General features: G+C 42.4%; 2 protein-coding genes across 2 annotated transcripts in view; one reads left to right on the forward strand and one right to left on the reverse strand.

The window, feature by feature from the left end:
- Positions 1-5,183: 5,183 nt before the first annotated feature.
- On the forward strand, positions 5,184-8,713 carry LOC311055289 (B-cell receptor CD22-like; the record flags this gene model as incomplete). The annotated part of the gene is made up of 7 exons (XM_084071421.1): positions 5,184-5,436; positions 5,669-5,929; positions 6,844-7,101; positions 7,265-7,531; positions 7,732-7,831; positions 7,917-7,986; positions 8,369-8,713. 7 exons carry the CDS (start codon positions 5,184-5,186, stop codon positions 8,711-8,713), a joined length of 1,554 nt encoding a protein of 517 aa, XP_083927547.1.
- A 1,130-nt stretch (positions 8,714-9,843) lies between these two features.
- Positions 9,844-22,215, reverse strand: part of LOC311055300 (venom factor-like) — a gene marked incomplete at its 5' end in the record, with an annotated part of 39,694 nt that continues 27,322 nt past the window's right edge. Inside the window, 23 exons of the mRNA XM_084071430.1 lie at positions 9,844-10,195; positions 10,501-10,648; positions 11,114-11,194; positions 11,385-11,468; positions 11,908-11,997; positions 12,616-12,721; positions 13,428-13,517; positions 13,908-13,995; positions 14,204-14,255; positions 14,641-14,731; positions 14,959-15,018; positions 15,290-15,442; positions 15,759-15,922; positions 16,352-16,505; positions 16,605-16,721; positions 16,918-17,077; positions 17,845-17,920; positions 18,054-18,257; positions 18,390-18,473; positions 18,669-18,735; positions 19,858-20,067; positions 20,647-20,786; positions 21,685-21,770. Of these exons, the coding sequence (XP_083927556.1) occupies positions 10,051-10,195; positions 10,501-10,648; positions 11,114-11,194; positions 11,385-11,468; positions 11,908-11,997; positions 12,616-12,721; positions 13,428-13,517; positions 13,908-13,995; positions 14,204-14,255; positions 14,641-14,731; positions 14,959-15,018; positions 15,290-15,442; positions 15,759-15,922; positions 16,352-16,505; positions 16,605-16,721; positions 16,918-17,077; positions 17,845-17,920; positions 18,054-18,257; positions 18,390-18,473; positions 18,669-18,735; positions 19,858-20,067; positions 20,647-20,786; positions 21,685-21,770 (2,650 nt within the window). The 3' untranslated portion in view covers positions 9,844-10,050. The remainder of the gene's footprint in view (positions 10,196-10,500; positions 10,649-11,113; positions 11,195-11,384; positions 11,469-11,907; positions 11,998-12,615; positions 12,722-13,427; positions 13,518-13,907; positions 13,996-14,203; positions 14,256-14,640; positions 14,732-14,958; positions 15,019-15,289; positions 15,443-15,758; positions 15,923-16,351; positions 16,506-16,604; positions 16,722-16,917; positions 17,078-17,844; positions 17,921-18,053; positions 18,258-18,389; positions 18,474-18,668; positions 18,736-19,857; positions 20,068-20,646; positions 20,787-21,684; positions 21,771-22,215) is intronic.

Consider the following 22,215-nt stretch of genomic DNA (forward strand, 5'->3'; position numbering starts at 1 on the left):
CTTCAACCGAGAGGAGAGGCCTAACTATGAATGTTAGAGGAGCAATACGTGGATTTGTGCTCTTCCTGTTGACTGTACCAGGTATTGTACATTTATATTTATTAAGGTTTTAGAAGTTTGTTGCTTCATTCTCTGTATTTCAGATAAACATGTTGTGATGTGATGATGTGATCATGTCAAGTGTCAGATGTTGTATACAAAATGTAATGACCTTTCTCACAGAGAATGGTAAACTGATAAAAGTTAGATATCTCCCTGATCTTAAATGGTAGTCTTATAATGTGCTGACTGCTGAGTATGGAGTAATATGTAGCAGAGCCTGAATTCCAAGATCAAATACAATATTCACTTGTATTTATTTATATTATAAATTAAATGTTTTTCAATCTATTTAATTAGTTATCTGACTGAAATGATATCTTAATTCTCTAATGAACAAGCGAGTGCGTCTCTGTGTGTACACTACAGTGTACCGTATAATGAAAGTTCAATGACAGACAATGCTTAGTGTGCTGAGAAGTCCAAGGCCTCATTATCCAACACCATCTTGGTTCTAAGATCCTGTTTGTCTCATTGACTAATAATGTTGCCCTCTAGCAAGCAAAGAAACATCTATTGTTCTCTAATAAATGTATGATTATGATATGTTCTGTGTTACAGTGATACAGGGTCAAGATGGCTGGGGAGTAACCTACAACCATCGTACTATGTGCGCCGTTAGGGGATCAACTGTGCAGATAAGCTGCACCTACAGTTATCCACCCAACAAAGGTTACGAAGTCACAAACAGTTTCTGGTTTACTAAATGGGAGGCTGGTGAACGTGTGGATCTGAAACAGGACTCTCAGTATGCAGGTCGTGTGGGATACCATTGTGACCAACAGCGCAGGAGCTGTACCCTGACCATTAGAGACCTGAGAGATTCCGATGCAGCACATTACATGTTCAGGTTCATAACTAACATATCAGGTGGGACATATTATGGTCACCCTGGAGTCACATTGGAGGTCACAGCAGGTAACTTTTTTCATGAGGTGCTCCATCACTGCAAACACTCCATTCTGTGTATCATCTAGGAAATACAGTGTGTGTGCGTGTATGTGTGTGTGTGTGTGTGTGTGTGTGTGTGTGTGTGTGTGTGTGTGTGTGTGTGTGTGTGTGTGTGTGTGTGTCCATAGAGCTTCAGATGGAATACAGGGTATACAGGGGATATGGCTTCTTCCCATGGGGAGAGCTGAGATGTCATACCGGATGCATGCAAACCGACTACATCTATTACAGGAATGGACAGGAGGAGGAGCCCATCATCAACCGTCTCTACCATGGAGACAGCATTGCCTGTTCTTTAAAAGGCTATGAAATATTTCACTCTCCTTTAACGTGTGAGTGTAATCAACAGTGTACAACTAACACACCAGCCAAATGTACAACATCATATACTCAAAATACCACGAGAGATCATACCTTTCTCTATGGGTGACCTTCATAGAGTTATGAAGGCGGATTGCCCTTCATTCATTGTCTCCGCCAGGCCGAAAGGCATGGCGAGAGAGTATGTTTTCCACCCCGTCCGTCCGTGTGTGTGTGTGTCCGTGTGTCCGTCCGTCTGTGACCAGCTAATCTCCGGCACCGTTGTCTTGATCGTAGCGAAACTGTGCACACACACTCCCTGGATGCCAATTCAGAACCTTTGCCCCAAATTTTTCTCATGGGCCTTTCATAGCGCCACTAGGAGGCCGATTTGTGCAAAATATATTTTTTGACAGCACTCCTACAGATTTTGTCCAAAAATCACGCAAATCGGTATACAGTATCTCTTAGGGCTGTCAAAAAAAATCGATTCATGAATAAATCGCGATTCTTAATGCCACGATTTTAAAAATCGATTCAAAATATTAAAATCGATTTTTTAATTTTTTTTTTTTTTTTTTTTTTTTTTAATTTTTTTTTTTTTTTTTATAAAATCGCAATAAATCGCAGAATCGAATATCAATTAATCGCGGAATCGCAATTTTAATCGAATCGGCACCCTAGAAAATCGCAATAAATCGCAGAATCGCAATTTTAATCGAATCGGCACCCTAGAAAATCGCAATAAATCGCAGAATCGAATCGAATATCAATTAATCGCAGAATCGCAATTTGAATCGAATCGGCACCCTAGGAATCGATTTTGAATCGAATCGTGAGGTAAGTGAATCGTGACACCCCTAGTATCTCTGTAGTCATTCAACGAAACGGGTCTTTCAGATTTCTCATATTCCATCCTGATTGGCTAAAAATGTCTTCCAAAGTTTGCAGGAGTACTCCGTTTTGAACAAAATGCCTCAAATCATAAACACAGCATGCAATATCCGTGAAAATTTGCAAACACATTCCCATTAGGCCGAGGAAGAACTACCATTTGAAAATTTTCAAATCAGCCTCATGGTGGCGCTATAACAGGCCGGTTCGTGTTTTTACCTATAATTGCACCGATCTGTGTAAAACTTTGTATGCACACTCCCTAGAGGTCAAGGAAAAACCTTTGCCCTGCATTTTTCACATCTTCCTTTTATAGCGCCACCAGCAGGCCGACTTATGTAAAACACATTATTTTATACTACTCCTTCCAATGTTATCCAAATTTCACGCAAATCGGTACACATGATCTCTATAGTCATGTGATCACGACGGATGTGTTTGATTTTTCATATGCCATACTGATTGGCTAAGATTAGCATCTAAAGTTTGCATTATTGGCTTGTTTTGAACAAAATTCCGCAAATCATGAACGCACCGTCCAATTGCGCTCAAACTTTGCACGCACATTCACACTATGTTGAGGAACAAATGCCACCCTTTTAACATTGGCCTGTTATAGCGCCACCAACAGGTCTAATTTAGCGAAACATGTTTTTAACAAAATGCCTCAAATCATGAATGCAGTCAGTGTCCGATCATCGTGCAAGGCCTAAGAAGAAATGGCAACCTTTTCACGTTGGCCTATTATAGCGCCACCAGGAGGCCACAATAGTCTACCTGACCTGGCGGAGACCTGTGCTCCGAGGAGCACTTTTTCTAGTTTCTATTAAAGTGCTCAGTGGCGTTTTTAAGCACCCGGAAGTAAGAATAGGAACCAATATGGAACCAATATGAACCAATGGAATGGATCCATGGGTCGTGACGCGTCGTGAACATGCGCACAAAGCGGGAGACGCACACGCAGTAGCATTTGAGTGCATTCTCAGATTTGACCACCAGGCTTGGCCGCTTCACTGTTCTACCGTAGTTCTGGGGGCTTAGTGACCTTACATGGAACCAAACCCTACTCTGGCTTTTTTTCTCAGCAATACAGCACCACTTAGGATCCCAACACATAAATAATGTTTTCTGTCTTATGGCATGAAATTCAACAATTCTAACTTGTGCTTAATTGTGTCTTTCAGGCGTCAGTGGTTCAAGCTGCAACAAAGTGTCTTATACGGAAAAGAAGATTTGTGCATTGAAGGGCTCATCAGTGGACATTTCTTGCACATACAATATGTATGTGTATACTTATGATAATCCTAAAGTCTCAACATTCTGGTTTGTCCCTGATCTCGATTATGAGAATCGCGATTATGAGAAACCTAAGGACTTAAAAACAGTCTCCGGATACATGGATCGTGTCCAATACCTTGAAACACAACACCTCTCCACTCTTAGAATCACGAAGCTGAGAAAGAGTGATTCAGCTGAATATCGCTTCATATTCACAAGCTACTTATTCAAATGGGGGAATAGCTTACCTGGTACAATTCTGAATGTCACAGGTACTGTTTAATCTAAATTGAAACACCCAGCAGACTAGTAAATGAATTAATCAATTGTGACTACAATCATCGTGATTTTTTTCTTCCTCTTCTTTTTACCCGTCTTTTTTATGGCACCTCTAGACCTGCGGGTGACGATGACTCCTTCCACAGCGATAGAAGGACAGAAGGCGACACTGACCTGTAACACAGACTGTTCTCCGACTGACAACCCCACCTACATTTGGTACCAGAATGGACAGGTTCTAAACCACACAGAGAGACAACAGAACTATGTGGTTCTAGACCCAGTCAGCAGTCATCATGCAGGAAACTACTCCTGTGCTGTCAAAGGTCGAGAGGATCTCAGAACTTCTGAAGAAGCTCTCACCGTCAGATGTGAGTATGTTTTTGCTAAGTTGTGCTGTTCATGCATTGAATCTCAAATCACAGTTTAATTTGGCTTATGACTGTGTCCTGATACTTGTCCTTGTATTCTTCCCATAGAGTGCAAAGATGCGAGTGCTGTCAAAATATGAGTTTGGCCCATTTTATGAGCCATGTGCAGTACATTGTGTAAAACACACATGCTGGTCCCTTTAGTTTGTAATACTTTCACAGACTGACCTATCAGCTGGTTGACACACTTTAGCTGCATTTTCTAACTACTTTACCATTTTATGGTAGTTTGGACAGATATGTGGCCACCGTAGAAGAAATTCCTGCGTAGATTTTTATTACGATTCCACCATGTACCAACATAATTGACACAAGGAATTAACAATCAACATCCGTGATAGGGATGGGACGATAATCGTAATTATCGTTTATCGGTGATAAAAAACCCGCTCACTATAATTGTATTGAGATTTTAATTGATCATGAAATTGTCCTCCGTCATACACTACTAGGATGAAGTAGCTTTTGTTGAGCTGCAACTTCAGTACCACTTAAACCCCACTTGATAAAACGGACCTGTGCGGAGTGCATTTGGTACGCTCTTATTTCTCTCACCACGAATCAATTCGCCAAAATTAGCAGATCTACAAGCTCGCAACGAGTTGCGAGCTTGTAGATCTGCTATTTGTGGCGAAATAATTATCGTGATAACATCGTTTGTCGCAATTATTTTTGCCACAATAATGTAATTTTCATATCGTCCCATCCCTAATCCATTATCATGGCCCTATTACCTTGTGCCTTTTCATACATGTGCAGTTGTGCACAGCATTGTCATTGCATGGCCCAGTCGGTCAGAACGATGGAGGCGGGTAGGGTAGGAAATGCCTCCTGGCATAGATGTGCACTCAGTACTACCTTTCTAGTTTCAAATTAGATTCTCCAAAGGCTATTTTGACAAAAATCACGTTTCTTATTTATTTCTGGGACCCTCTAGACCTGCGGGTGACGATGACTCCTTTAGTGACAGAAGGATGGAATGTGACACTGACCTGTGATACAGACTGGTTTGAGTGGTTTCTGAATGACAACTCCACCTACATCTGGTACCAGGATGGACAGGTTCTACCCCACACAGAGAGCCAACAGAACTATGTGGTTCTAGGTCCAGTCAGCAGTCAGCATGCAGGAAACTACTCCTGTGCTGTCAAAGGTCCAGAAGGGCTCATAGGTCCAGGTACCACAGAAACTCTCACTGTCAGATGTGAGTAGATTTTTATTTTGTATTTGTGCTGTTCATGCATTGAATCATCATAATAAAAATACTGTGGGTTAGTTTCTCAACCTGAATTAAACAAGACCGTCCTAGACTAAAATAAATAATGGTTCTCAGTATTCTTCAATGTAATAATATACACATCTTTGTATCCTTTGCATCTTTGCCCAAGAATAATTGTGTCTATTCACTCTTCTCAAAAAATATCATTCCGAATTAGATGCTCCCCAGACCGCCTTCGTGTTAGTGTCTGGTGAAGTAGTGGAGGGCAGTTCAGTGACTCTGAGCTGCACAAGTGAGGCCTTCCCACCAGCTGTGTTCAGTTGGTTCAAGATCCATGAAGATCAAGCCCTCAATTCTAGTGGTGAATCACAGCTCATCTTCCATTCCATCCAAACCTCTGACACTGGAGAGTATGTCTGTAAAGCAAAAAATGGGTTGGGATCAAAGAACTCTACCGGCACCCACATTACTGTCCAATGTGAGTGAAATAAAAATGTTATCAATGACAAGGTATGAACAAATGGCCTGATTGTCAACTATAGTTTTATTTATGTATCTACAGAGTGGTTTTGCTGAGCTATTCAGTCCAGCTACTCTAGTGATCACTGAACAATTCCACTGATGTCTGAAGTTGTCATGCTCCACAGCACTTACAGAGGATGTAGAGCACATTACACTTTCACATTTCCTGACCACCTGGAATAGCCCACTACCCAAGGTGTTCAGAAAGCATGCTTCACTGACGGTCAGACTTAGCCTGGATCCAGACCATAGACCCTGCCCACTCTCTGAGTAGACTGCCTCTCTTGCTTCAGTCTGATAATCAGGCTAGTTCAGACTACAAGTATCCCCACACAATATAGAAATATATTTTTATCATGCCTCTACTGGCAATAGCTGCGGCTGGAGGCATAATGTTTCCAAGTTGTCCGTCCATCCTTCTGTCCCAACCCCGTGAATGTGATATTTTAAATTTCATGACATTTGGCACAACATCCACTTGGATTCACTGTGACTTCACAAAACAATTCCTTCTAAGTCTTCATTCACTACATTCTATAATAATGACTCTGGACAGACACCGACACTGTAAACGGCAACTGGTTGCCATGGATGCAAACAACCACAATGCAGTATTCTAGTTTTCTCACATGAACCTTCGTCTCTATTCCTGGCATTTCATCTGATATTAGGCAAAAATAGATCTACAGGCTCACAATGCATCGCAACAAAATGTGTTGTGAGCTTGTAGATCTGATATTTTCACTATTTGACATACAACAAAGTACAGCATAATGATATTTTTGCTATTTGATGTACAATAAAGTATATAGGTTTTAAGTGATTAAAGTTCTATGTGTTCTATATCTATGTTAATATCATGTTCTGCAGATGGTCCCAAGACCGCTTCATTATCAGTGAGACCCTCTGCTGTGATAAACGAGGGTAGTCCAGTGACTCTGACTTGTAAAAGTGATGCCAACCCGATTTTTTTTTGGTGGTACAAGGAGAACACAATACTACATCGTGGACCAGATGAAACATATCGCTTCCCCTCCATCAGCTCTAAGGACAGCGGGACGTACCATTGTCAATCTTCAAATAAATACGGACAGTTAAAATCACTCTTCATCTTTATCGATGTCCAATGTAAGTACAGAAAACACTTTAAGTTTACCCAATGGCATCAGTGGTAAAGCCATACACTGCAAGTCAATACACTGTTTTACTGAATAGAGAAGCAGTATTGTGAGCATGGTAAAAATGTTCAGCCAAACATTTATGAGTTGTGTTTCTATACCTTGCTCTCCAGATGCCCCTAAGAACCCCTCAGTGTCTGTGAGTCTGTCTGGTGTAATAGAGCAGGGCAGTTCAGCGACTCTGACTTGCAGCAGCAGTGATGCCAACCCACCAGTGATCAATTACACCTGGTACCACCAGAATGAAGACAAACCAAAAGCTACTGGACAGAACTTCACCATCCCTAATATTCAACCTGTCCACAGTGGACTTTACTATTGCTTAATCCAAAACACAATAGGTGGTAGGAATTCTACCTTCCTTTTGAACGTTGTAGCAGGTAACGAATAGCCAACTATTAATTCATTCATTCATTCGCTCACCCACTTATACACCCAATTATTACTAGATTTTCATCAGCAAATATGTTGTACAGTATGAATGATTTTCTCAATATTGTTCGATATAGATTCATAAAGTGTTGTATGAGTCAGGCTCTCATTTACTGTGAGTGTTTTAAACTGAGTACCTGATCCCCAGCACCATGGATACAAATACCATGGATGAAAATAGCTGCAGCTTCAGGAGTCCCCATAGTTGTTCTCCTCATCATAGCCGTCGTTGTCTTTCTGTGGGTCAGGTAATGAATTTAGTTTTCCCTTTACACTTTAAAAATGTACTTGTTAAATCACAGACTCACCTAAAATGGAGTCTTTCATCCATAGACGAAAGAGGGCCTCCAGGCAGCCATCCGACACTGTACCACCAGTACGAACAGCGAAAACCACAGTACAGGTAGGTCATAGCCCAAGGAGAGCCGAACAGTGTTTGAAACGGCTTACCGTTTGGGTCCTGGAGCGAGCCTAGTATATTCTTCCACTGGAAGATTTACCAGGAAGTGTTGGTCCGCTGAATTCCGCAGTACAAATTCTCCGATTCTGGAGTGACGGTCTTACATAAATACATGAATACACATTATCAATGTTTTCTTGAACTTCCATATAAAATCACACTTTTAAAAAGTGTCAATATTCAGTCACATTCCTGATCAACTGTCAATGAATTGGACTCGGCGAGGAGGTAGACACTTTTAAGGTCAGATTAGGGTCAGAAATTGGAAATTGATAGAAAATAATTATTTGAGGTAATTTTTTATGTCTCTCTCTCTCTCCCTCAGAACAACTCTGACTCTGACTCAGACTCAGATTTTGAGATCTTCCTACCTTTGGCCAGTAGCAGCTCTGCCTCTACAGCTCAAATGGAACAGCAAGCTGATGTTGACTACTCCACCGTCCACTTCACTCGCTATAAGAAGAACCAGGAAGAGCCCCACTTTTTCACCGTCCAACCACCACAGCCCCAGGGTCAGAAGGATGTTCACTACTCCACCGTCCACTTCACTCGCTCTAAGAACCATAAAGCGCCCCTCCATTCCACCGTCCAACCACCACGCCCCCAGAGACAGAAGGATGTCCACTATGGTGTGGTCAAATTGAAAAGGTCCAATGATGCTCCCTGGTGAGATATCTGAGACACTACAACTGACTTAGACCTGGACCTCAGCCTCAAGCATAGAGGCTGAGATTACACAGACTGAAGGCTATAATTTATTATCATTTGTTGTGTTTCTTTTTCAGAGGCCTGGATCAGGAGACTTCCAAAGTATTATACAGTATACAGCACACACACAAAGGTTTAAATACAACACATACAACAGGCTTCCACTTTCTGTCCACTTCCAATTCAAAACACTGGTGATGACCTATATGTACATGGCAATCAAGGGAACGGCACCCGCTTACCTTCAGGATATGATCCACCCTGTCCCCTACACCTCTTCCCGCAACATCTAATGTAGGACATCTGTCCCTCCCTTCCCTGCAAGACCCGGGCCATTGCTCCAAGTGTCCTACCTAGACCTTTGTCCTTCCTTGCTTCCAAGCTGTGGAATGACTTGTCTTGTATCACCAGTCAATCAAAAGGTTACGATTTGTTGGGTTGGGTTTTTGCTGCCCCAATCCTCCATGAGAGGAAGTTTGGCAACGCAAATAGTATAGCAGTGTATAGCAGGCTTGTCTCTAAAATAACATAGCGTTCTTTATAAGCTTCACCAATAAGAACAACACTGCTTCACAAGAGCAATGTTGGTGTGACTATTTTTACTATTTTAATGCATATCAACTACAACGCAACTTTGACAAGCTGGCATTTTACCCTCAAAAGAAAGGGCCAAATGCAAGACGGCGGATATTAATTCATTACATGTCATTATAAAAGTGTTATACAAATGGAACCGCATGAATAAAGTTGTATTATATAATTTCTTGTCATTCGTATTGGTTGAACATACCCTGAGATTCCTGCTATGATGAATTGACTTAAAATGGTTTGAGAATTCACAGTGCTTTGGTTTCATTGTAACTGAATATTAGTTCTAATGTTAAACTACAAACCCTGATAAACCAAAGAACAAGGTTATATACTGACATTTAAAGGCTCATTTTAATGACACCACAAACAGTGCACTCCTTAGTACATGTCAATGGTCAATGTAGACAGTATACTGTAGGTGACAGTATAGGAGACAGTAATAATGGTACAAGTGACAATGTGATATTCTTTTCAATAAATTGGGCAACATGAACAGCTCAATCTTTCACAGTGTGTGATGAAAAACCTTCCATAGTCTCACGCTCTTCAAGGCTCCATATTGAAACGACTAAATTCCAAAGAAACAGAACTAGGATAAAATCATCCTAAATAACAGAATGGCATACACAGAGAATGATGTTTAGGAACAGAACTATAGGACAATATCATCCGCATAGACAGAGACTGATGTCTAGTGAGTACATGCCTTTATGTCCTGCAGCCAGTGACTGACAGCTGCTGTGCGGCCTCTTGCAGTGCGGTGCATTTGGGCTGGAGGCTGGGGTTGCTGGAGCACTCTGCAGATGAAGGCCAGCGTTCAACCCAGGTGTTCTTCCCCAACATGTAATTAAACCTGACAGAGTGAGAGAGGGAGAAAGTGTGAGAGACAGAAAGGGTGCGTGGATTGGTTTGTTCGTTCATATGTGTGTGTGTGTGTGTGTGTGTGTGTGTGTGTGCTTGTGCGTGTGCGTTCGTTCGTTCATTCATGTGTGCATGTGTGTGAAATAATAATTTAAATTTACAGCCTGATTTATGTTTTGGCAAAAAAGGACATCATTGTCACTGAAAAATAAACATGATTTCTGTCAAAGCAACACTTTTCCCTCCAAAGCATAAATTAGGTTCAACTTCCATGTGCCTGTCCTTTGTCCTTATCACCTGCTGGTGGTGCTGTCTACGTTCCACAAGTCTTCGTTGGGGCCTATGATGAGATATTGGGAGCCCTGCTGTAGGCTCAGGCCTTCTCTGCAGCCTCCATTAGACATGAAAATTCTTCTCTGGCCCACCTCCACCCCAGCCTCCTCACCTGGAAGGAGGACAGGGAGAGAGACGAGCAGATAGGAAGCAGACAGAATGGAGGAATGAGTAAAATAATAAAGCATTGAATATTCTATTAATGAGGACATGACATGATATGAAAAAACTAGATCCCTCAGGTCCTCAGTTTTCCTTATTCCAAAAACTAGAACTAAACCATATGATGACGTATAATATCCACACTGTGGTCCGAGCTGCTGCAATGGCCTCCCAGAAGATCTGAGGGTGGCTGAAATTGTTGATATTTTAAAGCACACTTAAACAAAACACTTTTTTAGCATGGATTTGTGTGTGTGTGTGTGTGTGTGTGTGTGTGTGTGTGTGTGTGTGTGTGTGTGTGTGTGTGTGTGTGTGTGTGTGTGTGTGTGTGTGTGTGTGTGTGTGTGTGTGTGTGTGTGTGCGTGCGTGCGTGCGTGCGTGCGTGCGTCATGATGATGAATTATTGCAGACTTACCCAACTTGATCAACCGTGTGATCTCCATTTCATATCTGTCGTAGAAACTCTGGTTGAGACTCAGCACTTTGACCTGATAGACTACAGAACAGGACCAGATATTAGACACAGTACTAGTCAAGAAACTCTGTGTCAGCACATAATAGAAGATTATCATGTTGCTCATCTGAAAATGTCATTGTCAAAGTACGTGCGTGCGTGCGTGCGTGCGTGCGTGCGTGCGTGCGTGTGCATGTGCATGTGCGCACGTGTCGTGCATGTACCATCGTACCATGGTGTAAGGTCTTGCAGGCAAATGCTTCCATGATTTCAGAGGTGAAGGTTTGGCTGTCACTCTTGGAGACACAGCAGTCACCTAAGAAACACAAGAACAAAAGGCTGAGACAACAACCAAATAACATGCACACATGCTCATCTTCAGAATAAAAGCTGATCAGCATGAACAATGTAATTTAAAAAAGAAGAATAAAGGGTATAACATGGCCCTTGTGAACACTAGCATGTTCAGTGAGTGATCCATGTGTAATGAATTGCACATTAGTTTCAATGTACGGTCCATGGCTGATGATTCAATTTGTGATTAATGTGTTCCAAATGAAGTCTGAAATGCATCTTCACATCTGAAGTCGTCCAATAAATCAGTCCTTGATGAGTTGGAGGTCGATCTGTAACTCTGAGAGAGTTAAAGAAACACTGAGGACTTTTCAGTGTAGATCGGGGTTCCAGAGATTAATTCATTTAAAAAAAAATCAAGCCACTGCAATAAATGAGACTGAATCAAACCCAAGCCCAACCCTGTGTGCAGCGGCAGACGTTGTCCCTGCAGATCTGAGACAGCTCGTTCTTGTCCTCTCCGGGGGTGTACACGCGACTGCAGCGGTGGTCTGATGAAGACAGGAGGACAGTGTGGCAACTTTGAGCATTCAGAATAACCCAGGTCACACCAAGACCTCGAGACACAATGGCATACAGGTTCTTTCAGTGTAGTTGTACTTGTTAATCTTTTCAAAAGACAAAGAAAAACAATACAACATACACCCTTTCTATCTCAGCTTATTTCTCTTCATCTCTTTGTTATAACACATACATGTTCAAGGGACCATGGCATGTTTTAAAAGTGAAGTTAAAACATGACATTTTAAACATTCCTTGCGTATTTCATTTCTTTCATTTGCTATGTATGAATTGCTCTAATGTTACACTCATTGTGGAAAAAAACATTGTGACCGAACTATACATAGCTGACCAGATTCCCAAGGGAGAGCCCTTGGGAATCTGCTCCCGTTTTTGCTCTACACTATCTTCACCGAAAATAGCAGATTTACAAGCTCCATGAGGTTGCCATTTTTTCAGCGAATGTTCCCCCAAAATAGGGATGTTAAGGTTCAAGTGGTCAAAAAACTAATTATTCTGTCATCAACCTTGGTTTTGCATGGAAAAGGTCTGGGTACCGTATGTATGTTTGTATGTATGTTGTATGATGCTTTTTGAATGAAACTCACCCGGGTTATAATACTCATAGACGGTGACTGAGGAGGGCTGGAGGAGGCCGACCTTGAAGTTCTGCTGCAGCCTAAAGGTCAGGATCTCTGGCTCTCTGTGAGACACCTGAGAGAGTACAGTAGGTACATGCAAAGCAAACACCAGCTCAGACTTAGGTTACTGAGACCATCTACATTTTGGAAATATACTCTCTCTAACCCCAGGAAAGGATATGTGCCTGGTTCTGTGTGCTCAGACTGCTCAGCAAAAACACTACATTTGCCCTCTGGGATCAACAACTTATCCCAATAAATGTGCATTTAATTAACATTCGCACACCAAAATATTAATGACTTAAGCCCTGTTTGATACTTAGTCATATTGTTCCATATGCCTCATATTGGCAAGATTACAAAAGTTTCGGATATCCAGCCTTCACTGCAGTGAGGGCTGGATAGCCGAAACGTTTTACATCTTGTCAATATGAGGCATATGGAAAAATATGGACTTGATTTGGGGGTTTGATTTGTTGAATCGTTTTTTTTTTGGATACCGCTGAGTTGTCAGAGTGCGGTGGTAGAGTTAAGATACTTAGTCATATGAATTTTGTGTGGCAAAAATAGCAGATCTACAAGCTCATAACAAGCTCATAATGTTGGCCTATAATGACATGCCCAAAATACGAACACCAGGTTGAAAGTGGTTAATGCATGCTATACATACTTGAAAAATGAAGCTAAACTTCTGGTATCTATGTCTCTCGCTCTTGAAGCTAGATACATTAGGCATTTGGCCTCAGTGGTTGCCATGGCAGCCTGTGGGAGTTTATCACCTTGAAGAGATGGATGATGAGGGAGCCTCTGTCACTCAGGTTGTCCACAACCTGGAAGTTGCTGATGTAACGATCCACTGAGTTGGTCAGCTGATTTGACACAGACAGACAGACAGACAGACAGACAGACAGACAGACAGACAGACAGACAGACAGACAGACAGACAGACAGACAGACAGACAGACAGACAGACAGACAGACAGACAGACAGACAGACAGACAGACAGACAGACAGACAGACAGACAGACAGACAGACAGACAGACAGACAGACACACACACACACACACACACACACACACACACACACACACACACACACACACACACACACACACACACACACACACACACACACACACACACACACACACACACACACACACAGTTTCATATTGTAGTCATAATGTACAACACAAGCCATCTAGTGGGCATAAAGAGCCATTACAGCCATAAGAGGCAGTAGTGTACGTTTTTTACCATCTCCAGGTCAGAATTTTCTGGTGTGAATCCAGTAGGCAGACTGACATCCAGAACCACCATTCTGACATCTCTTGGTGCTAACGCTCTGTGGCAGAGAGAAATAAATGCAAAGATGCTTAACCTGAAACTATTCAAATGCAACTGCTCTGTGCAACAGCAGTAGTAGTAGAAGAACAGTAGACAAATAGTAGTGTTTACTGTATGAGTGTATGTGTACAGAAAGAAGCATATGCATTCATGTAAATCTCTTTTTTAGATGGAGCTGACAAAACAAAACACAGACAACTATTCACCTCACACGGATGGTGATCTCGTAGGATTTCACAATATCTGCAGGACGTTTCTCTATAAAGATGGGATAGAAACAGCGAATCATTGCTTCATCTTCCAAGGTAAGGTAACTTCTTCTGGCAACTTGAATGCACATTCATGTGTACATTGTACATTGGTCACAGCATTTAAAGCCGCAATACCTAACTTTTACGTCCAACTCCGAAAACAGCGGAATCGCCGGCATTTCTACTGCTGAGCTAATACAGATATACATTGCTCAATAGAAGAGCAGGTAGACCAACTACAACCACCACAGTTGTATTAATGATATTGTATTAACATACTTTACCATACAGACTGGTCAAAACAACGTTTTATTTCATTTTATTTCATTTTATTTCAGGATTGCAGCTTTAAAAGTTGCCATGCATTGCAAATGTGGGGGCTGTATTCTTACGGCTGGATTCTTCAATGGCAACACTCAGTTCAAAGTCTTTGCAGGCGCTATTCTCGTCCACATCATGCACCTGGTTGTAGTAGGTCACTACCTGTTGCCATGTTGTCAGGAAATATCGACAGGTGCAAAAGAATGGGAAGATAACCAAGAAAACGTGATTAGTATAATCATTATGAAACAAAGTGTAGATGCACTGAATCACTGAAGCGATTCAGTGTTTCTGAAGTGATTCTACAGTGGATGGAGTTGGAGGTTGGAGTTACAACGTAGTTTTTCCAGTGACAGCAGTGGTAACTATATAAAAAGAAAAGCTCATACCTCAAGTATTCCCTGTCCATTTCCTCGAGCCTCTATCTCAAGGTCATCTCCAAGAGGCACCTAGTAAGAACAAGGAGGAAAATATAGGCAAAACACATGGATGTAAAGCACAGTTGTTCTTCAAATAGAAACAAAAAAAATCACCTTAGAACACACAGATGAGACAAAGGAATTGTTATTCACACGTATCAATCAACCACTGTCAGAATCCCTACCCCTGTTCCTCCATTGTAGGTCACTCCAAATACAAGCACTAGCTAAATAGCTGAAACATTCTTATACTATAAGTGTGAGTCATTGGGACATAATTTTTTAATGGGAATACCAGTACCTTGGAGGAGCGTGCCACATAAGAGCTCTCTGGATCAAAGTCGTAGCGCACCTCCCTGCGTCCAGGGACCCTGAGGGCCACCTGCAGGCTGATGTCCTGAGAGGGTTTGTTGACCAAGTACTCTGAAAGCGCCTGGAGCACCACCATGGTGGACTGAGGAAGACGTAGAGGAAGAGACATAGACAATGCATGTCACGTACTACCCATCAGCTGGGAGGTAGCCGGAACCCCAAAACACCCTCGCCCCCATTGTCTTTGCGGACCGTTCGCCCCAAGCGTGGCCAGTGGGACCACTCGCCCAACTTGGCCTGGAACGCTCGCCCCCCAGCGAGGCGGACCACTCGGCCCGCTTGGTAAGAACAGCCCCAGAACTACTGCATTTGAGTGATGAAACTCAATTAAAAGCATACATTGCATTTTTTCAGGAATAACACTGTTCTCTTGCAGACTCCATTGTGTTGTGCGGTACCTGTGTGGGACCGTAGCTTCCTCCGAAGCCACGTTTATCGTTGAGCCAGTTGAAGGCTGCTGCTGCCTCTTCCATATGGCCGTTCTTCACCAGAGCCAGCAGGGCATATCCTGTGGCCTCCAGTGTAAACCACCTGTTCTCACTGTCAGGCCAGTGGCTGTGGTCTGGAGCACAGAGGGAGACAGGATTAAGGTGGTAAGGCGTGCGTGTGCGTACTAGGGTCGTGACGATTCGAAAATGCCGTGTCACGATTATTGTGACAAAAATGATTGCTCTTAACAGCCAACGCGTTGTGAGCTTGTAGATCTGCTATTTTAGGCGAATCCCTTTGTGTAGAGTGAAACCAAAGCCAAGAGCGTACCAAATGCACTCTTTACAAGTCCGTTTTATCAAGTGTCAGAGTGGTACTGAATTTGCAGGTCAACAAAAGCTAATTCATCCTAGTGAATTTCACGATAAATTAAAATTATTGTGAGCGTTTTTTACCACGATAAATGATAATACCGATTATTGTCCCATCCCTAGTGCGTACGTGCGTGCATGCGTATATGCGTGCGTGCATGAGTGTGTGTGTGTGTGCAGTGCATGTGTACCATGATTTGCAGCTCTAAGGAGCGCATCCTTGGGGTCAAAGTCTAGTTGCTCTCTAAACATAGACAAGGCGTAGGATGCGATGGCTACGCTGTAAGGTCTCGTCAGCGAGGTCAGTTTTCTCTTCAGGTACCTGGCTGTCTTCAGGGTGGATTCCTAGGTAGAGTAGATATGCTCATCATCATCATCACTACAGAATGTACAGACAAGAATAGTTGCTTTGCTTTGCAGTGTCAACCAGGTTCTCTTCATTACCTCTACGTTTACTCCAGTGTTTCCGCTGCACTGGATGCCGGACCCCCGGGCCTCGGCCAGCGCTATGAGGACGAAGGCTGTCAGAGTGGTCTCTGCCTCTGTTCCTCGAAGACCACCCTGGAAACACACCGAGAGGTTTTGGAGAAAAAAATCTAATTGACTATACCAATTCTCAAAGTGGGGTCAGGCCAAGGGTCCTTTGGTGTGTGTGTGTGTGTGTGTGTGTGTGTGTGTGTGTGTGTGTGTGTGTGTGTGTGTGTGTGTGTGTGTGTGTGTGTGTGTGTGTGTGTGTGTGTGTGTGTGTCTCTCTCACTGTCATGGTGGTAGTGTACACAGGGTTGTCCTCTTTGAAGCTCCCCACAGGCTGCTGCTTGTGCTGGAGCAGGTAGAGCAGAGCGCCACACACCTGCTGTTCGTCCACACCAACGACCGAATAAGCCATGGAGAACACCTTCACCACGTAGGCAGTGATCCTGAAACCGTTGAAGGAATCAACGTTTTTTTTTATTCCATCCGTGATTCATTTATTCATTTCATATCATCTATTATATGTTAATATATTGTTGTTTTGGTATTTACTGACTTGAATAGATCATAGGTTAGATAGAACTTAAGCCCTAAATACTTTGTTGTACGACAAGTAGCAAAAATAGCCCATTTGTAAGCTGACAACACATCGAAGTGTGACATGTTGTGAGCATGTTGATCTGTTATTTCTTGCTATTTCGGAAAAATCTAAGGATTCTGAAACGTTAACCAAAGTTATTGTATTGAATCATTCAAACATTTCTCCTGCATTTCACCTAAAATAACATCTAAGGGGCCATGACCAATGTCCACAGAAAGAGTTTTTTGACCTGCCAGCACTTTTCTGCCATGCACTACTATGATAATGACGTGCTAAGAGAACTCCTCTTTCCAGCACCGCACTTCGATGCTTTTCAGCGCCCTGGGTGTCCAGCGCCCTGGGTGTCCAGCGCCCTGGGTGTCCAGCGCCCTGGGTGGCTCAAGTAAAAATAGCTCAACTTTTGGAGAGGAACGCCGCTCATCAGTGTAACATTCCTGTGCAAAGTGTCGGAGCGACACGCCCCCAGCCGGCAAGCATTGAGGGGAGGCGCTTACATCTGGACATGTGCATCTGCACATGATATGCAAAGTGCACCGACCACTCCAAAACACTTTCTACTTATATAATGTAATGTAATGTAATGTAATATAAAATGGAATGTTGTGACATTACCATGTACTGGCGCCTTGCTTCATGTAAGGGGGGTAAGAGCCGTCACTTTTACGGTACGCCAGTTGATTCTCATAGCCTGGGGATAAAGACAACATGGATTATTTGGCTAAACAAAATAAACCTAATTCTAAACACATGCCGCATCCCATACACCCATTAATTAATGGGTTAATTAATTCCCACTCCAGTTGCTCCATTCCCTCCCTCACCTCTACTGATGTATTTGAGGGCCTCGCCCCTGCGCTGCACCCCGACACTGTCCCAGTCGTTCTTCCGGTCCAGATACAGGGTGGCTATGAGGGGCAGGGTGATGGTGGCCAGGTTCTGCTCCACACAGCCGCCAGGCATCCGGATCAACCTGCCGAGAGAGTCGCCACTGATGGAGTTGTCAATGCTGTCTGCCAACACGTTTCCTGGGGGAGGAGAGGAGAGGGAGCGGCGGGTGAGAAGTAATATGGAACAGGAGGATGAGATGGAGAGGAGAGGAGAGGAGAGGAGAGGAGAGGAGAGGAGAGGAGAGGAGAGGAGAGGAGAGGAATTGTTACCTCTGATATTGATGAATGTCTCTGGTTTAGAGTGGGGCACAACTGAATTCAGCTCCACCTTGTCAATATGAACCACTTGCTTGCCTACAGTACATAAAAACAGGGATAAAAGAGAAAGTGATACTGTGTGTGGAAATCGTAGCATTATGGGAATGTACTTTTACTCAAGTACATTTTGAATTCCAGACTTTTACTTGTAACAAAGTATTTCTACATTGCAGTATTGATACTTTTACTTAAGTAAAACATTTGAGTACTTCTTCCACCACTGGTGCTTACCAAGCAGCCCTGCAGCAGACGGGTTCAACACAAAGCTCTGAACTTTAGTCTTTTGAACTCCCTCCACCTGTTGAGGAAATCAGGCCAAAACATCTGTGTGAGTGGAGTGGGGGATAAAAAAACAAAACAGTTTTTGTGCATTTGAATAAGAACTTGTTACCTCTTGAAGTTGTATGTTGAGCAGAAAACCCTAATGGTTACAATAAAAGTTGGCCGGCATTTATTAGTGGCAATTTCGATTGCCACTAATTGATTTCTCCTTGATTTGGTATCAAACTCCCAAAATTTCAGAACACAGAAAATAACATCTACAATTACAATTATATTACATCTTAAAAAAGTTTCTGGGGGAGTGATCTTTAATTAACTAAAGATGGGTCTTTAATTGATCACTCATCAATTCAATTTCTGTAGGCCTACTTTTAGCTTTTTTTATGGAAGACATTTCAAAATGTACCCATAATTTCCCAATACTAGTAAAGCAAGCCTGATAAAAACTCACCAGAACACAGGAAATTACATCTACTCTCAAAGGTTTCTGGGGGAGCGCCCCCACACCCCCGCCTGGGGCAGGGGGTATGGTCAAAAATAATAATTATGAAGTCCTTGATTCTCACAGTCGGATGTTGGCAGGCCAAACATCCTGTTGTCAGGTAGGACTACGACTGGTTGACAAGTGGTATTAGATTAAACTCAAAAGCACAATATAATCTTCTACCAAAATGGGCTTTCTGGATTCGCTCAGCAGTAGAAATGTCAGAACTCACAGCCAGGGACCCGCATTCAAAACCCGTTACTGTTTGCCTGTGTCCCCTATAGGTACCCTCACAAAAAACATGCCGTAATCCTGGTCTCTATACTGCCTCCCCCTGGTCAGCCGGGGCGCCTGATGGAGGGGAAAGGAACTGGTTGGAATAACGTGTTCCTTCCACACGCTACGTCCAACCGGGGAAACTCCCCGCTGTCAGGTGATAAGAAGCAGCCTGCTCACTCCTCATGCATTGAAGGACGCACAAGCTCAGTTTGGGGCTCTCCCCAGGCTGGCAGATTGAAAGTAGAGCCCAGGATTACATGCTTAGGCAATTGGCACTGGGTGAAAAATGGGTTTCAAAATCGTGGGATAAAAATGTACTTAAAAACGGTACTAGGACGTAAAAAGTTATGGACTTCATCTTTAAAAGTGACTCACCACCACTCGCAGAAGTTTCTGTACGCGGTCTCCTCCCATCATGCCCCTGACCAACACCATCACCTCCACAGGAAGCTTCCCCACCACGTGCGGTACCACGGTGTAAGGCACCACCAAGGAAGAGCGGGCGGGCACGTCCACTTCCTGCGTGTGTCTCTCGTTGAAGGCGAGGCTACACATGCCCTCCGTCTTCATCAGCGTCACCCTCACCTGGGAGGGCCGTAGAGTAGAGCGGGGAGATAAGACACAAACACCATGAAGTAATAAGAACATTTACTCAAGTACTGTACTTAAGTAAAATGTGGAGGTATTTTTACTTTACTGGAGTATTTCAAATTGTCAATACTTTTACTTCTACTCCACTACATCTCAGAGGCAAATATTGTGCTTTTACTCCACTGCAATTATTTGAAAACTTTAGTTACTAGTTACTTTGCAGGTATAAATCATTACATTATAAAACATACATTAACAACTTTAGCCCTATTTTATACATAGGCTATTTGAAAATAGCCGATCTACAAGCTCACAACGCATCGCGATACGTAGTGAGCTTGTAGATCGTCTTTTTTTTTTTTTGTACTTTTTGTACTTTTACTTTCGGTACTTTTAGTTGATGGCAATACGTTTGTGCTTTTACTCAAGTAACATTTTGAGCACAGGCCTTTTATTTGTAACAGGGTATTTTTGTATTGTGGTATTGCTACATAAGTAAAATATCTGAGTACTTCTTCCACCACTGGCTGAATGAGGACAGAGTGTCTAGTATAGGTTTTTAAGTGGTCTTACGTGCAGCTCCACATCGGCATAGTTGTGGAGCACGGCCTTGATCTCAATTTGCTCATTCCTCGCCACTGAATACGGAAGCTTCAGGTCCACAAATAGACGCTTGAATGTTTTCACGTTGTAAGGCTCAGCAACGCAGAATCCTATACAGAATGAGAATTTGATCAGCATGTTGTATGTGCTCTGACGGTTCAGTGGATGACAATCTGGAAACTGAAGAAAGTTGCTGAATAAGAGTAAAATAAATGTACAGACTGGGTTAGTACTGTAGCACACAGGTTTTCAAATTCAGGCCGCGGCCCCCATTGGAGACCAATTGGAAAGGAGAGCAAAATGAAAATGAAAAAGAAAAAAATACACACATACAGACAGACAGACAGACAGACAGACAGACAGACATAGGCCTACTATACTGTCCATGTCATTATTGCCAAAATATCTCAAAATTGTTAAAAAGTTTTTGAAAATAGCACTCATCTGAGCTTAGGGGGACCACAGCCAGGCGAGCTATGGCTATTTGGGTCCTCGGTAGGGCTGTCACTATTATGACATTTTACTTGACGATTAATTGTCACTCAAATAATTGCGATTAACGATTCATTTGCGTTTCTGTTGAACATCATTGGAATCGAAATTATGAATCGAAATTATATTTCTGTTTTAGGCTTTTAGGCTACGTAAACAAAAGTTGTACAGGGCAGATATAACAAATAACACATATTTAATTACTAAATAAACATTAATAGTGGAAATAGCCGATCTACAAGCTCAAAACGCGTCGCGCTGCGATGCTTTTTCAGCTTGTAGATCTGGTATTTCCACTTTTTTAAAAAACTATATGAAGATTTTTAACATGATTGACAAATGATTATGACAATTATGCAAACGATTATTGCGATTATCTCAAATAATAGCGATTAGGCGATTATGTAATAATTGTGACAGGCCTAATCCTCGGCATGGAAAAATGTGGGAACCCCTGGGTTAGCATAAACGATAAAAATAGATAAATGACACAACACACACATTGTCCCTCCCTACCTTTATCAGGGGATGCGCTGATGGCCATAATGCCCCATTCTGTGATGCTGTCAGGTAAGATGGACTTTACAAGGGCAGATGCTAACCTGTTGAGTAAATTACACAATTACTAGAATACATTGTTTGGCAGTGTGCCGCGTGCAAAATAGAATAAAAAACAGTGCCTTGAGAAGACTGGCAAAATGTGTGAATGAAATGAAATGGGGAGTTTACCTTTGTGTGTGCTTTGAGTGTTGAGTACAAAAGTGCAAAAAGCATTATTTGCTATAATAAACGGTGTTGCCAAAAGCCATGCGTTAAGTCCCCAATTCTTCTGTGCTAACTTTACATAAGTTTCCATTTAATCCATTAAGACCGGGAAAGCATCGGTGTCATTTTAGATTTCTTCTTTTTTTTTAAATAGCAGATCTACAAGCTCATATCGCGTCACTTTGTGCCGCGCTATGAGCTTGTAGTTCTGCTATTTTTGAAAAAGAGGAACATTTTATGCAAATCTTTGAATTTAATATATTTTGCCCTCCCCCATCCCAT

This window comes from Gymnoscopelus microlampas (genome assembly GCF_963454915.1).
Source record: "Gymnoscopelus microlampas genome assembly, chromosome: 2".
NCBI classification, from domain to species: Eukaryota; Metazoa; Chordata; class Actinopteri; order Myctophiformes; family Myctophidae; genus Gymnoscopelus; species Gymnoscopelus microlampas.